The sequence below is a fragment of the Hemitrygon akajei genome, unplaced genomic scaffold (genome assembly GCF_048418815.1).
Source record: "Hemitrygon akajei unplaced genomic scaffold, sHemAka1.3 Scf000043, whole genome shotgun sequence".
Classification (NCBI taxonomy): domain Eukaryota; kingdom Metazoa; phylum Chordata; class Chondrichthyes; order Myliobatiformes; family Dasyatidae; genus Hemitrygon; species Hemitrygon akajei.
In genome coordinates, this window is record NW_027331929.1 from 2,585,477 (window position 1) to 2,599,849 (window position 14,373).

General features: G+C 50.1%; 1 protein-coding gene across 1 annotated transcript in view; it reads left to right on the plus strand.

Annotated features, from left to right (window-relative positions):
* The first annotated feature begins 1,020 nt into the window (after nt 1-1,020).
* Nucleotides 1,021-14,373, plus strand: part of LOC140720460 (uncharacterized) — a 41,860-nt gene continuing 28,507 nt past the window's right edge. Inside the window, exons 1-2 of the mRNA XM_073035312.1 lie at nt 1,021-1,134; nt 3,377-3,507. Coding sequence (XP_072891413.1) covers nt 3,456-3,507 — 52 coding nt within the window. The 5' untranslated portion in view covers nt 1,021-1,134; nt 3,377-3,455. The remainder of the gene's footprint in view (nt 1,135-3,376; nt 3,508-14,373) is intronic.

The window sequence follows — 14,373 nt, forward strand, 5'->3', positions numbered from 1 at the left end:
TAAACCATGCTCCCCGATACAGGCAACTTCCTTGTGAATCTCCTTGGTACTGATTCAATTTTTTTTTTTGTTTTTTTAATTGAAATTCACCATCAACCATACATTTCCATAAGATGTATCTCAGATATAGTACATATTTATCATATAGCCATATATGCCACAAATCTCCACATGATATTTATCTGAGGTTTGCATTTACAGAACAGAGAGGAAAGAAAGAACAAGCAAAAGCAGAAAACGATGTACAAGTAGGAAGTGATCTTATTTTAACAACATTGTTTTGTGAGAATAAAATCAGGCCTATGAGGTGTTATGTGGTTAAAATATTTTCCCCTGTATGAATCAAATTGTTCCAATTTATGAGTAACAGATGCTGTTTTCTTCTCCATTTTGTTAATGTCCATTATAATTTCCATCCTTGCGTTTAAAGCTGGGATCTCTTCTGATAATCATTTCCTAGTAAGAGTTTTTTTTTTTTACCAGCCACCAGCAGTATGTTTATTAAATATTTCTCTCTTTTCAACCATTCTTGAGGTACATACTTGTGAGGCGTCCAGCACTGAGCACCATACTCCAAGTGGAGCCTGACCAGGGTCCGAAGTAGCTGCAACATTACCTCTGGGCTACTAAATTCAATTTCGCGGTTTATGAAGGCCACTACACCCGTACGCCCTGTTAACCACAGAGTCAATCTGTGCAGTTGCTCTGAGCGTCCTGTGTACTCGGACCACAAGATCCCTCTGATCCTCCACACTGCCAAGAGTCTTACTACTAATATTATATCCTGCCATAATATTTGACCTACCAAAATGAACCACTTCACTTTTATCCGGGTTGAACTCCATCTGCTATTTCTCAGCCCGGTTTTACATTCTATCAATATCCCGCTGTAACTTATAACAGCCCGTCACTCTATCCACAACACCTCTAACCTTTGTGTCATCAGCAATCTTAATGACCCATCCCTTCACTTCCTCACCCAGGTCATTTATTAAAAAAAAGCAGGAAGAGTGAAGGTCCCAGAACAGATCCCTGAGGCACACCACTTATCTCCAACCTCCATACAGAATATGACCCGTCTACAGCCACGATGGAAAACCAGTTCTATGGGCAAGCCAGTTCTGAATCCACAAAGTAAGTCCGCTTGGATCCCATGCCTCCTTACTTTCTCAATAAGCCTTGCATGGGGTACTTAATCAAATGCCTTTGCTGAAATCCGTATAACCTGCATCTACTGCTCTTCCTTCATGAATGGAAGTGAGCAAATGAGGAATAAGAAATGTTTTGCGATGATATTGGAGTTAAACTGTTGACCAGCGAATACTCTGCTCTATTCGGAGGAGCAGATCTGCAGAGAGATTGCAGATTGTTAGAACCACAGAACCATAGAACATACAGCAGAGAAACAGGCCTTTAGGCCCTTCCTGGCTCTGCTGAAACATTTTTCTGCTTCGTCCCACTGACCAGCACCTGGTCCATATCCCTCCATAAACCTCTCATCCATGTACCTGTCCAAGTTTTTCTTAAATGTTAAAAATGAGCCCAGCATTTACCACTTCACCTGGCAACTCATTCCACAATTCCACCACTCTCTGTGTGAAGAAGCCCCCCCCCCCCAATTCTGCCTTTAAACATTTCCCCTTCACCCATGTCCTCTGGCTTTTTTTCTCCCGTAGACTCAGTGGAAAAAGCCTGCTTGCATTCACTCTATCTGTACCCATCATAATTTTATATACCTCTATCACATCACCCCCTCATTCTTTTACGCTCCAGGGAATAAAGTCCAAACCTATTCAACCTTTCTCTGTAACTCAGTTTCTCAAGTCCCGGCAACATCCTTGTAAACCTTCTCTGCACTCCTTGAATCTTATTAATATCCTTCCTGTAATTCGGTGACGAATACTGCACACAAGTCTCCAAATTCGGCCTCACCAATGCCTTATGTAAACTCCCCATAGCATTCTAACTCTTATACACAGTTCTTTGATTTATAAAGGCCTATATACCAAAAGCTCTCTTTACGACCCTGTGTACCTGTGAAAGTCACTTTTACGGTGTTTTGTATCTGTATTCCCGAATCCCTCTGTTCTACTGCACTCCTCAGTGCCCTACCATTTACCTTCTATGTTCTACCTTGATTTGTCCTTCCAAAGTGCAATACCTCATACATGTCTGTATTAAACTCCATCAGCCATTTTTCAGCCCATTTTTCCGTCAGGTCGAAATCCCTCTGGAAGCAATGGAAACCTTCCTCATTGTCCACTGCATCTCCAATCTTTGTATCATCAGCAAATTTACTGATCTAATTTACCACATTATCTTCCAGATCCATGATATAGATGACAAACAACAATTGACCCAGCTCTGATCCTTTTGACACACTACAAGTCACAGACCTCCACTCAGAGAAGCAATCCTCCACTACCACTCTCTGGCTTGACCTTCTGAGTCAATATCTAATTCAATTTACTACTTCATTATGTATACCTAGTGACTGAATCTTCCAACATAGCTTCCATACAGGACATTGTCATAGGCTTTACTGAAGTCCAGGTAGAAAACATCCACAGCCTTCTCTTCATTCTCTTTCCTGGTAACCTCCTCGGAAAACTGTAATAGGTTTGTTAAATATGACCTAGCACAATGAAAGCCATATTGACTCTCCCTAATATGTCTATGTCTATCCAAATATTTGTAGGTTCAATCCCTTAGTACTCCTCCATATAATTTACCTACTACAAACGTCAGACTTATCGGCCAGTACTTTCCCGGATTACTTTTAGAGCGTTCTTTAAACAACGGCTCCTGTACCCCCTTCTTAATGGTTGAGGGGTTATAACAGTTACAGACCCTGGTAATGTGAGTTCTGAGTACCTTATTTCTGATGGTTCAGGGGTCATAAGATTCCTGAACCTGGTGGTGTGAGTCCTGAGGCTCCTGGAACCGTTCCTGGTGGTTGAGGGGGTAATAACTTTTCCAGAACCTGCGGTGTTAGTCCAAACGTTCCTGTACCTCCTTCCGAGTGGTTGAGGGGAAATAACTGTCCCTGAACCTGGTGGTATGGGCATCCTTCCATATGGTTGCGGGGTTTTAGCGGTTCCTGTATCTTCTGGTGTGTGCCGTGAGTCTCCCGTACCCTCTTCCTGATGGCTGAGGGGAAATAACAGTTCCTGAACTTGGGGTGTGTGTCTTCAAGACAGATATCTACAGTGAGCGATCCTGTGAAAAATAGATGGTTGCAGGGTAATCTCTCTTCAGTGGGGGTACCCGTGACTATTTACACCAGCGATGACATGATGTCTCTCTGTGGGTTCAGAATTTTCTCTGTCAGCAAATCTCAGATAGCCACTCACTGTTCTCTGTTTCCCATTTACAGAATAAACGTGTTCACAGGGATGGATCAACAGGAAAGTCGCTGTTTATCTCATTAAACCTCACGATGAGGCGAAGAAAGAATGTTGAAACAATGGTTCAAAGTTGCTGGAAATGAGCCCAATCGAGGAAGAGGTTTGTGCCAGACCATGTGAGGATGACCCCACACTGTCCGAGGCCTGACAAAGTGAATCTCCCCCAACACACCGTCCCGTCACACACACTCCCGGGGGCAGACACAGAGTGAATCTCCCTCCACACCGTCCCGTCACACACTCCCGGGGTCAGTCACAGAGTGAATCTCCCTCCACACCGTCCCGTCACACACTCCCGGGGTCAGACACAGAGTGAATCTCCAACCACACCGTCCCATCACACACTCCCGGGGTCAGACACAGAGTGAATCTGCCTCCACACCGTCCCGTCACACACTCCCGGGGTCAGTCACAGAGTGAATCTCACACCACACCGTCCCGTCACACACTCCCCGGGGTCAGACACAGAGTGAATCTCCCACCCACACCGTCCTCGTCACACACTCTCCGGGGTCAGACACAGAGTGAAACTCCCTCCACACCGTCCCATCACACACTCCCGGGGTCAGACACAGAGTGAAACTCCCCTCCACACCGTCCCATCACACACTCCCGGGGTCAGACACAGAGTGAATCTCCCACCACACCGTCCCGTCACACACTCCCGGGGTCAGACACAAAGTGAATCTCCCTCCACACCGTCCCCGTCACACAGTCCCGGGGTCAGTCACAGAGTGAATCTCCCTCCACACCGTCCCATCACACACTGCCGGGGTCAGACACAGAGTGAATCTCCCTCCTCACCGTCCCATCACACACTCCCGGGGTCAGACACAGAGTGAATCTCCCAACACACACCGTCCCATCACACACTCCGGGGGTCAGACACAGAGTGAATCACCCTCCACACCGTCCCATCACACACTCCCGGGGTCAGACACAGAGTGAATCACCCTCCACACCTTCCCATCACACACTCCCGGGGTCAGACACTGTGTGAATCTCCCTCCACACCCGTCCCATCACACACTCCCGGGGTCAGACACAGAGTGAATCTCCCTCCACACCGTCCCATCACACATTCCCGGGGTCAGACACAGGGTGAATCTCCCTCCACACCGTCCTATCATACACTCCCGGGGTCAGACACAGGGTGAATCTCCCTCCACACCGTCCTATCATACACTCCCGGGGTCAGACACAGAGTGAATCTCCCTCCACACCGTCCCATCACACACTCCCTGGGGTCAGACACAGGGTGAATCTCCCTCCACACCGTCCTATCATACACTCCCGGGGTCAGACACAGGGTGAATCTCCCTCCACACCCGTCCCATCGCACATTCCCGGGGTCAGACACAGAGTGAATCTCCCTCAGACCGTCCCATCACACACTCCCGGGGTCAGACACAGAGTGAGTCTCCCTCCACACCGTCCCATCACACACTCCCGGGGTCAGACACAGAGTGAATCTCCCACCACACCCGTCCCGTCACACACTCCCGGGGTCAGATACAAAGTGAATCTCCCTCCACACCGTCCCGTCACACACTCCCGGGGTCAGTCTCAGAGTGAATCTCCCTCCACACCGTCCCATCACACACTCCCGGTGTCAGACACAGAGTGAATCTCCCTCCTCACCGTCCCATCACACACTCCCGGGGTCAGACACAGAGTGAATCTCCCAACAACAACACCGTCCCATCACACACTCCCGGGGTCAGACACAGAGTGAATCACAATCCACACCGTCCCATCACACACTCCCGGGGTCAGACACAGAGTGAATCTCCCTCCACACCTTCCCATCACACACTCCCGGGTTCAGACACTGTGTGAATCTCCCTCCACACCGTCCCATCACACACTCCCGGGGTCAGACACAGAGGGAATCTCCCTCCACACCGTCCCATCACACATTCCCGGGGTCAGACACAGGGTGTATCTCCCTCCACACCGTCCTATCATACACTCCCGGGGTCAGACACAGGGTGAATCTCCCTCCACACCGTCCTATCATACACTCCCGGGGTCAGACACAGAGTGGATCTCCCTCCACACCGTCCTATCATACACTTCCGGGGTCAGACACAGGGTGAATCTCCCTCCACACCGTCCTATCATACACTCCCGGGGTCAGACACAGGGTGAATCTCCCTCAGACCGTCCCATCACACACTCCCGGGGTCAGACACAGAGTGAATCTCCCTCCACACCGTCCCGTCACACACTCCCGGGGTCAGACACAGAGTGAATCTCCCTCCACACCGTCCCATCACACTCTCCCGGGGTCAGACACAGAGTGAATCTCCCTCCACACCGTCACATCACACACTCCCGGGGTCAGACACAGAGTGAACCTCCCTCCACACCGTCCCATCGCACACTCCCGGGGTCAGACACAGGGTGAATATCCCTCCACACCGTCCTATCATACACTCCCGGGGTCAGACACAGGGTGAATCTCCCCACCACACCGTCCTATCATACACTCCCGGGGTCAGACACAGGGTGAATCTCCCTCCACACCATCCTATCATACACTCCCGGGGTCAGACACAGGGTGAATCTCCCTCCACACCGTCCCATCGCACAATCCCGGGGTCAGACACAGAGTGAATCTCCCTCTACACACCGTCCCATCACACACTCCCGGGGTCAGACACAGAGTGAATCTCCCTCCACACCGTCCCATCACACACTCCCGGGGTCAGACACAGAGTGAATCTCCCTCTGCACCGTCCCATCGCACAATCCCGAGGTCAGACACAGGGTGAATCTCCCTCCACACACCGTCCCATCGCACAATCCCGGGGTCAGACACAGAGTGAATCTCCCTCCACACCGTCCCATCACACACTCCCGGGGTCCGACACAGAGTGAATCTCCCTCCACACCGTCCCATCACACACTCCCGGGGTCAGACACAGAGTGAATCTCCCTCCACACCGTCCCATCACACAATCCCGGGGTCAGACACAGAGTGAAGGTCCCTCCACACAGTCCCATCACACACTCCCGGTGTCAAGCACAGAGTGAATCTCCCTCCTCTCCGTCCTATCACTAAACTTGAATTGTTGGCGGGGGAGTGGGGGCTGCGAACCGAACTTAAGTGACTAGGGAAGAGGAGGTTGGCTTAAAGCTTGGAGACAGTGCGAGAGGGAGGACACGGAGCTTAAAGGGAAGGGACGAGCTCAGACCGAAAGCTTGCTATGTCTATACTACCTCAAGGAGTGTTGTGAACAAAGCAGAGAGCTTAGACCGTGGATCAGTGCTTGGAGAGATGATGTATTGGTCATTACAGAGGGTTGGATGGCTCAGGGACAGGATTTGTTCATTCAAGTGCCAGGTTTCAGATGTTTCAGAAAGGACTGGGAGGGTGGGACAAGAAATGGGAGCGTGGCACGGTTGATCAGAGCTCGTGTCACATCTGCGGAAAAGGTGGACGCCGTGGAGGGAATGTCTACGGGGGTCTCTGTAGGTACAGGAAGAGGTCATGAACTTTACAGAGTGTTTTTATAGGTTGCCTAATAGTAACAGGGATATCCAGGAGCCTATAGTGAAACAGATCCTGGAAAGCTGTAATAATAATAACAGTGTTGTCGTGATGGGAGAATTTAATTTCCCAAGTATCGATTGGCATCTCCCTAGAGTAATGGATTTAGATGGAATGGAGTCTGTTAGATGTGTTCCGGAAGGTTCCTTGACACAATATGTAGATTAGCCTACAAGAGGAGAGGCTGTACTTGATTTAGTATTGAGAAACTAACCTGGTCAGGTGTCAGATCTCTCCGTGGGAGAGGATTATAGAGATAGTGATGACACAAAGGTTGGGGGTGTTGTGGATAGGGTGGAGGGCTGTCAGAGGTTACAGCAGGACATTGATAGGATGCAAAACGGCTGAGAAGTGGCAGATGTTCAATACAGATTAAGGGTGAGGTGGTTCATTTTGGTAGGTCAAATGTGATGACAGAATATAGTATTAATGGTAAGACTCTTGGCAGTGTGGAGGATCAGAGGGATCTCGGGATCCGAGTGCATAGCACACTCAACGCAGCTGCGCAGGTGACTCTGTAGTTAAGAAGGAGTACGGTGTATTGTCCCTCATCAATCCTGGAATTGTGTTTAGGAGCCGAGAGGTAATGTTGTAGCTATATAGGATACTGGTCAGACTCCACTTGGAGTACTGTGCTCAGTTCTGGTCGCCTCACTACAGAAAGCATTTGGAAGCAATAGAAAGGGTGCAAAGGAGATTTACAAGGATGTCGCCTGGATTAGGGAGCATGTCTTCTGAGAATAGGTTGAGTGATCTCGGACTTTCCCCCTTGGAGCGAAAGAGAACGAGAGGTGACCTGATTGAGGTGTATAATATGATGAGAGGCATTGATCGTGTGGATCGTCAGAGGCTTTTTTCCCGGGGCTGAAATGGTTGCCACAAGAGGACACAGGTTTAAAGTGCTGGGGAGTAGGTATAGAGGAGATGTCAGTGGTAAGTCTTTTACTCAGAGAGTGGTGAGTGCGTGGAATGGGCTGCTGGCAACGGTGGTGAAGGCGGATACGATAGGGACTTTTAAGAGACTTTTGGAAAGGTAAATGGAGCTTAGAAAAATAGAGAGCTACAGTTAAGCCTAGTAATTTCTGAGGGATGCGAAGGACCTGTATTGTGTTGTAGGTTTTCTATGTTTCTACGTTTCTCCCGACTCCTTCAACCCCTTCTTCACCTACCACATTCCCATCCTCAGATATCCCCTTCATCCCCGATACGCATTCCACACCACTCACCACAAACATAGAGCCCCATCGTCTCTGCCACTCCTCCTCTCGCCCCAAACGCCTCCCTCACTGCGTTCACAGGGAATTGTGTGAGACAGTTGATGTCTGGATTTAGTCCTCCCTTCAACCCCATATCAGTTTCTCAGTTCTGAGCCGACACTGAGAGGGGACAATGGGCAGAGTGGGAGATTCAAACAACACACAGAGGATGCTGGTGGAATAGAGCAGGCCAGGCAGCATCTATAAGGAGAAGCACTGTCGACGTTTCGGGCCGAGACCCTTCGTCAGGACTAAATGGAAGGGAATATACTAAGAGATTTGAAAGTAGTGGGGTGAGGAGGAAATGCGAAATGATAGGAGAAGACTGGAGGGGGTGGGATGAAGCTACGAGCTGAAAGGGTGATTGGCGAAAGCGATACTGAGCTGGAGAAGGGAAAGGATCATGGGACGGGAGGCCTAGGAGAAAGAAAGGGGGATGGGGAGCACCAGAGGGAGAAGTAGAACAGGCAGGGTGATGGGCAGAGAGAGAGGGAAAAAACAACTAAATATGTCAAAGATGGTGTAAGAAGGGGAGGAGGGGCATTAACGGAAGTTCATGTCATCAGGTTGGAGGCTACCCAGCCCGTATATAAGGTGTTGTTCCTCCCAACCTGAGTGTGGCTTTATCTTGACGGTAGAGGAGGCCATGGATAGACATATCAGAATGGGAATGGGGCGTGGAATTAAAATGTGTGGCTACTGGGAGATCTGCTTTCTCTGGTGGACCGAGTGTAGGTTTTTCAGCGAAACGGTTCCCAGTCTGCGTCGGGTCTCACCAATATATAAAAGGCCACACTGGGGAGCACCGGACGCAGTATACCACACCAGCCGACTCACAGGTGAAGTGTCGCCTAACCTGGAAGGACTATCTGGGGCCCGGAATGGTGGTGAGGGAGGAAGTGTAAGTGCTGGTGTAAGCAATTGTTCCGTTTACAAGATAAGTGTCAGGAGGGGGATCGGTGAGAAGAGTTTGGGGGGTGGGAGTGGAACGAGTGGACAAGGGAGTCGTATAGGGAGCGATCCCTGTGGAAAGCAGAAAGAGAGGGGGGTGGAGGGAAAGATGTGCTTGGTAGTGGGATCCAGAGTGGGATATTCGCGCTGTTTCTCAAGAATTTCGTGCATTTTGGGTCATTGTGATGGGAACTTCACTCTGTGTCTGTCCCCCGAGAGTTTGTGATGGGACGTTGTGGAGGGAGATTCACTCTGTGTCTGACCCCGGAGTGTGTGATGGGACGGTGCGGGCGGAGATTAGCTCTGTGCCTGTCCTGGAGTGTGATATGAGACTGTGTGAAGGAAGATTACTCTTTACAATCTATATTAATGATTTGGAGAAAGGGACTAAGTGCAACGTATCGAAGTTTGCTGATGACACAAAGATGGGAGGGAGTGTAAGGAGTGCGGAGGACATTGAAACCCTGCAGGGGGACATACATAGGCTTAGTGATTGGGCAGACATTTGGCAGATGAAATATAATACTGACAAGTGTGTGGTCTTGCACTTTAGCAGGAAAAATAATAGAGCAAGTTATTATCTAAATGGAGAGAAACTGGAAAGTGCTTCTGTGCAAAGGGATCTGGGGGGTCCTGGTGCAGGAAACACAAAAAGTTAGTATGCAAAGTGCAGCAGATTGTCAAGAAGGCCAGTGGAATGCTGGTTTTTATTGCTAGGGGGATGGAGTATAAGAACAGGGAGGTCTTACTGCAGTTGTACCGGGTATTGGGTGAGACCACACCTGGAATACTGCGTGCAGTTCTGGTGTCCATATTTAAGAAATGACATACTGGCTCTCGAGGCAGTGCAGAGAAGGTTCACTAGGTTAATTCCGGGGATGGGTGGGTTGATGTATGATGAGAGGTTGAGTAGATTGGGACTCCTACTTATTGGAGTTCCGAAGAATGAGAGGCGATCTTATTGAAACATATAAGATTGTGAAGGGGCTTGATCGGGTGGATGCGGGGAGAATGTTCCCAAAGATGGGTGAAACTAGGACTAGGGGGCATAATCTTAAAATGAGGGGATGCCGTTCCAGGACTGAGATGCGGAGAAATTTCTTCACTCAGAGGGTAGTGGGGCTGTGGAATTTACTGCCCCAGAGAGCTTTTTAAGCTACTACACTCAATAAATTCAAAACGGAGATAGACATTTTCCTGGATAAAAATGGCATTAGGGGATACGGTGAGCGAGCAGGTAAGTGGACATGAGGGTAGGTTTAGATCAGCCATGTGATCTCCAGGACCAGTTTTCGATAGCCTGGATGGGCCGGAGAGGAATTTTCCAGATTTTTTCTCCTCAATTGGCAACTCGGTTTTTTTTCTCCGGGTGATCACATGGATTTGGGCGGGATGAATAATAAAATAAAATGGGCGGCATGGTGCCCTGTTGGTTGGCACTGTTGCCTTGTGGGGATTCGGTGAAAACTAGAGTTAAGATTGGATCAGCCATGATCTTGTTGAATGGCGGAGCAGGCTTGAGGGGGCCGATTGGCCTCCTCCTGCTCCTATCTCTTATGTTCTTATGAGATTCACGCTGTATGACCCCTGGAGTGTGTGATGGGACGGTGTGGAGGAGATTCACTCTGTGTCTGACCCCGGAAATGCTTGTTTTGCTGATGCCGTCTCTCTCTCTCTCTCTCTCTCTCCTCTCTCCTCTCTCTCTCTCTCTCTCATCCTCTCTCTCTCTCTCTCTCTCTCTCTCTCTCTCTCTCTCTCCTCTCTCTCCTCTCTCTCTCTCCACTCCTCTCTCCCTCTCTCTCTCTCTCTCTCTCTCACACACACACACACACACACACACACACACACACACACATACACCACTTCAGCACATCGCCACGGACACTAATATACTACTATACCATCTTCCCCCCACCCCTTCAGTTCCAAACCCCACTTCTCCTTTCGTCTTCGCCCTTACTCACCGTGGAGAATGAAACTGATCCCGGATCTCCAGCAGGCGGCGCCCTTCCTGGAAACGTCCCTGTCACATTTCACTGAGGGGAAGCACAGGTTGAGCGGGAGAGAATGGGATGTGAGAAAGTGGGGTAGAGAGGGTGTAAAAGACAGAAAGAGAAGGCTTAGTGTGGAGAGAACTGAGATGGAAAAGACTCACGGCGGGAGGGTGTACAGAGAAAGAGAGAGCGAGCGGGAGAGAGGTGCGAACCTGAAGCGCGATTGGTACATTTATTGGGAGAGATCGGGGAGACAGTGACTTCTGCGAAGAGCGAAAAGGATAATAAACAGAAGGCGATGGAGGGTGTTTCAGAGAGTTCCTGAACTCCATCTGTTGGGCTGACGTCCCTGCTATTCATTTGTTCTTTTAATGATGAACCAGTCAGTGTAGCCGCAGGCTTTCAAGACTTCTCTGAAATACTGATAACCCTCAACGTATGTTCTATTTGGAGAGGAGAGTGAAACCGGAGATACAGATCAGCGTGATTCATTTTCCTGTAAACTTCAATATCGAGACACCCATATTGTTTGTTGAAAACAGCATAGTCTAAAAATGGTAATCTTGTTTCCGCGACTGCTTCTGGTGTAAATATTCTGTAGATCTGAGAGAGAGAGAGAGAGAGAGAGAGAGAGAGAGAGAGAGAGAGAGGAGTGAGAGAGAGAGAGAGAGAGAGAGAGGAGAGAGAGGAGAGAGAGAGTGAGAGAGAGAGAGAGAGAGAGAGAGGAGAGAGAGAGAGAAAGCCTGTGAGCAGTTGTTCATTTCACTCGGAGGGAGGGGGCTCGCTCGCTTCGGTGGGGTGTTGGGTGTTTGTGACCGGGACCGTGGTTCCCCGCACACAGAGGGTCTGAATCCCCGGCGGTGAGCAGAGAAGTGTCCGACGGCCCAAACAAGGAAACAACCGCGGGGGCGGGGGAGGAGACGAGTGATAAGACTCTCCGGACAACAAGGCTCTGCATGAGTCACAAATACACCTCCTTCTTTCACTTCTTCACAGTGCATCCCTCTCTGATCCCCTTCTTCCACTCCTTTCGCCCCTCTGTTCTCTTTGTATCCCCCTCCATCGTCCCTCCCCTGCATCCCTCCACCCTCTCTGGAGCACTCTCTCTCCTCCCTCTCATTCTCTTCGCCCCCTCCAGGCCCTCTCTCTCTCTCTTTCCCCCTTTCAGCTCGCCCTCTGCCTTCTCCCTCTTATCCCTAAATTATCTTCAAATATCCCCTGCCGCTTTCCCTCCTCTCTATACCCATTCTCTCCTACTTCTGACCGTACCACCTCTTTATTTCAGCTCCTCGCTCCCTGCCCCCTGTCACCCATTTATCTCTCCGATCTCCACATCCTTCCCTCATCCCCCCCCTCCCCTCAATCTCCCCACTTTCACAGTTCCTCACCCCGCCGCTCTCATCTCTCGAGAACACTCGCTTTCACACCCTCAAACTGTCTCCTGCCCGACACCTCCTCCCCTGCTCTCGGCCTGTCTCTTTATCTGCACATCATCTGGTGTTTGTTGCTGCCGGTCAAACTCCCCCTGTAAACACAGGCATCCTTTGTCAATGGTAACATCCCGTTTCTGAGCTCAGGGACGCAGAGAGTCCTCGACAGAATGGACGACAGCGAGACTTCCATGAACGTGAAGTTCACAAAAACGGACTCAGAGACTCCTTCCCGATGTGTGTGGGGGGGGGGGGGGTGGGTGGCAGAAAGTGATGTGGAGGGAGCTTCACTCTGTCTGACCCCGTGAACACTGTTGAACACTGCAATGGTCTAAATATAGCAATCTGTTTCTCGCGACTTCCTCTAGAGTTAATTTGCTGTAGATTTGAGAGAGAGAGAGAGAGAGAGAGAGAGAGAGAGAGAGAGAGAGAGGAGAGAGAGGAGAGAGGAGAGAGAGAGAGAGAGAGAGATGAGAGAGAGAGAGAGAGAGCTGTGAGGAGTTGTTCATTTCACTCGGAGAGAGAGAGAGACAGTGAGGAGTTGTTCATTTCACTCGGAGGGAGGGGGGAGAGAGAGAGAGTAGGTGAGGAGTTGTTCATTTCACTCGGAGGGAGGGAGAGTCTGTGAGGAGTTGTTCATTTCACTCGGAGGGGGGAGGGGGAGTCAGAGAGATAGACAGGGAGAGAGAGAGAGAGAGAGAGAGAGAGAAGAGAGAGAGAGAGAGAGAGAGAGAGATGGAGAGAGAGGTAAGACAGAAAAGACAGAGAGAGAGAGACAGTGAGGAGTTGTTCATTTCACTCAGAGAGAGAGAGAGAGAGAGAGGAGAGAGAGAGAGAGAGAGAGAGAGAGAGAGGAGAGAGAGAGAGAGAGAGATAGCGAGACTGAGACAGAGAGCGAGAGAGCGACTGTGAGGGTGTTGTTGATTTCACTCGAAGGGCGGGTGCGAGAGAGAGAGAGAGAGTAAAAGAGAGACTGTGAGGAGCTGTTCATTTCACTCGGAGGGATGGGCTCGCTCGCTTCGGTGGGTGTTGTGTGTATGTCCCCGGGGTCGTGGTTTCCCCGCACAGAGAGGGTCTGAATCCCCGGCGATGAGAAGAGAAGTGGGAGGTCCGACGGTCAAACCAGGGGACCAACCGCTGGTGGCGGTTAGGTGCCGAGGGGATAAAATTCATCCTGTCAACAGAGGCTCTGAATGAGTGACACATATCCTCCCTTTCAATTCTTCTTCACTCGTCTCATCCATCTCTGATCCACTTCTTCCACTCTTTTCTCCCTTTCTCTTTCCATCCCCTCCATCGACCCTCCCCTGCATCCCTCCTCCCCTCTGTAACACTCTCTGTCCTCACTCACTTACTCTTCTCCCACTCCATGTCCCTTTCCTCTCTCTTTCTTTCCCCCTTCAGCTCGCCCTCTGCCTTCTCCCTCTTATCCCTAAATTATCTTCAAATATCCCCTGCCGCTTTCCCTCCTCTCTATACCCATTCTCTCCTACTTCTGACCGTACCACCTCTTTATTTCAGCTCCTCGCTCCCTGCCCCCTGTCACCCATTTATCTCTCTCCGATCTCCACATCCTTCCCTCATCCCCCCTCCCCCTCAATCTCCCCACTTTCACAGTTCCTCACCCCGCCGCTCTCATCTCTCGAGAACACTCGCTTTCACACCCTCAAGCTGTCTCCTGCCCGACACCTCCTCCCCTGCTCTCGGCCTGTCTCTTTATCTGCACATCATCTGTTTTTTTTTGCTGCCGGTCAAACTCCCCCTGTAAACACGGATTTC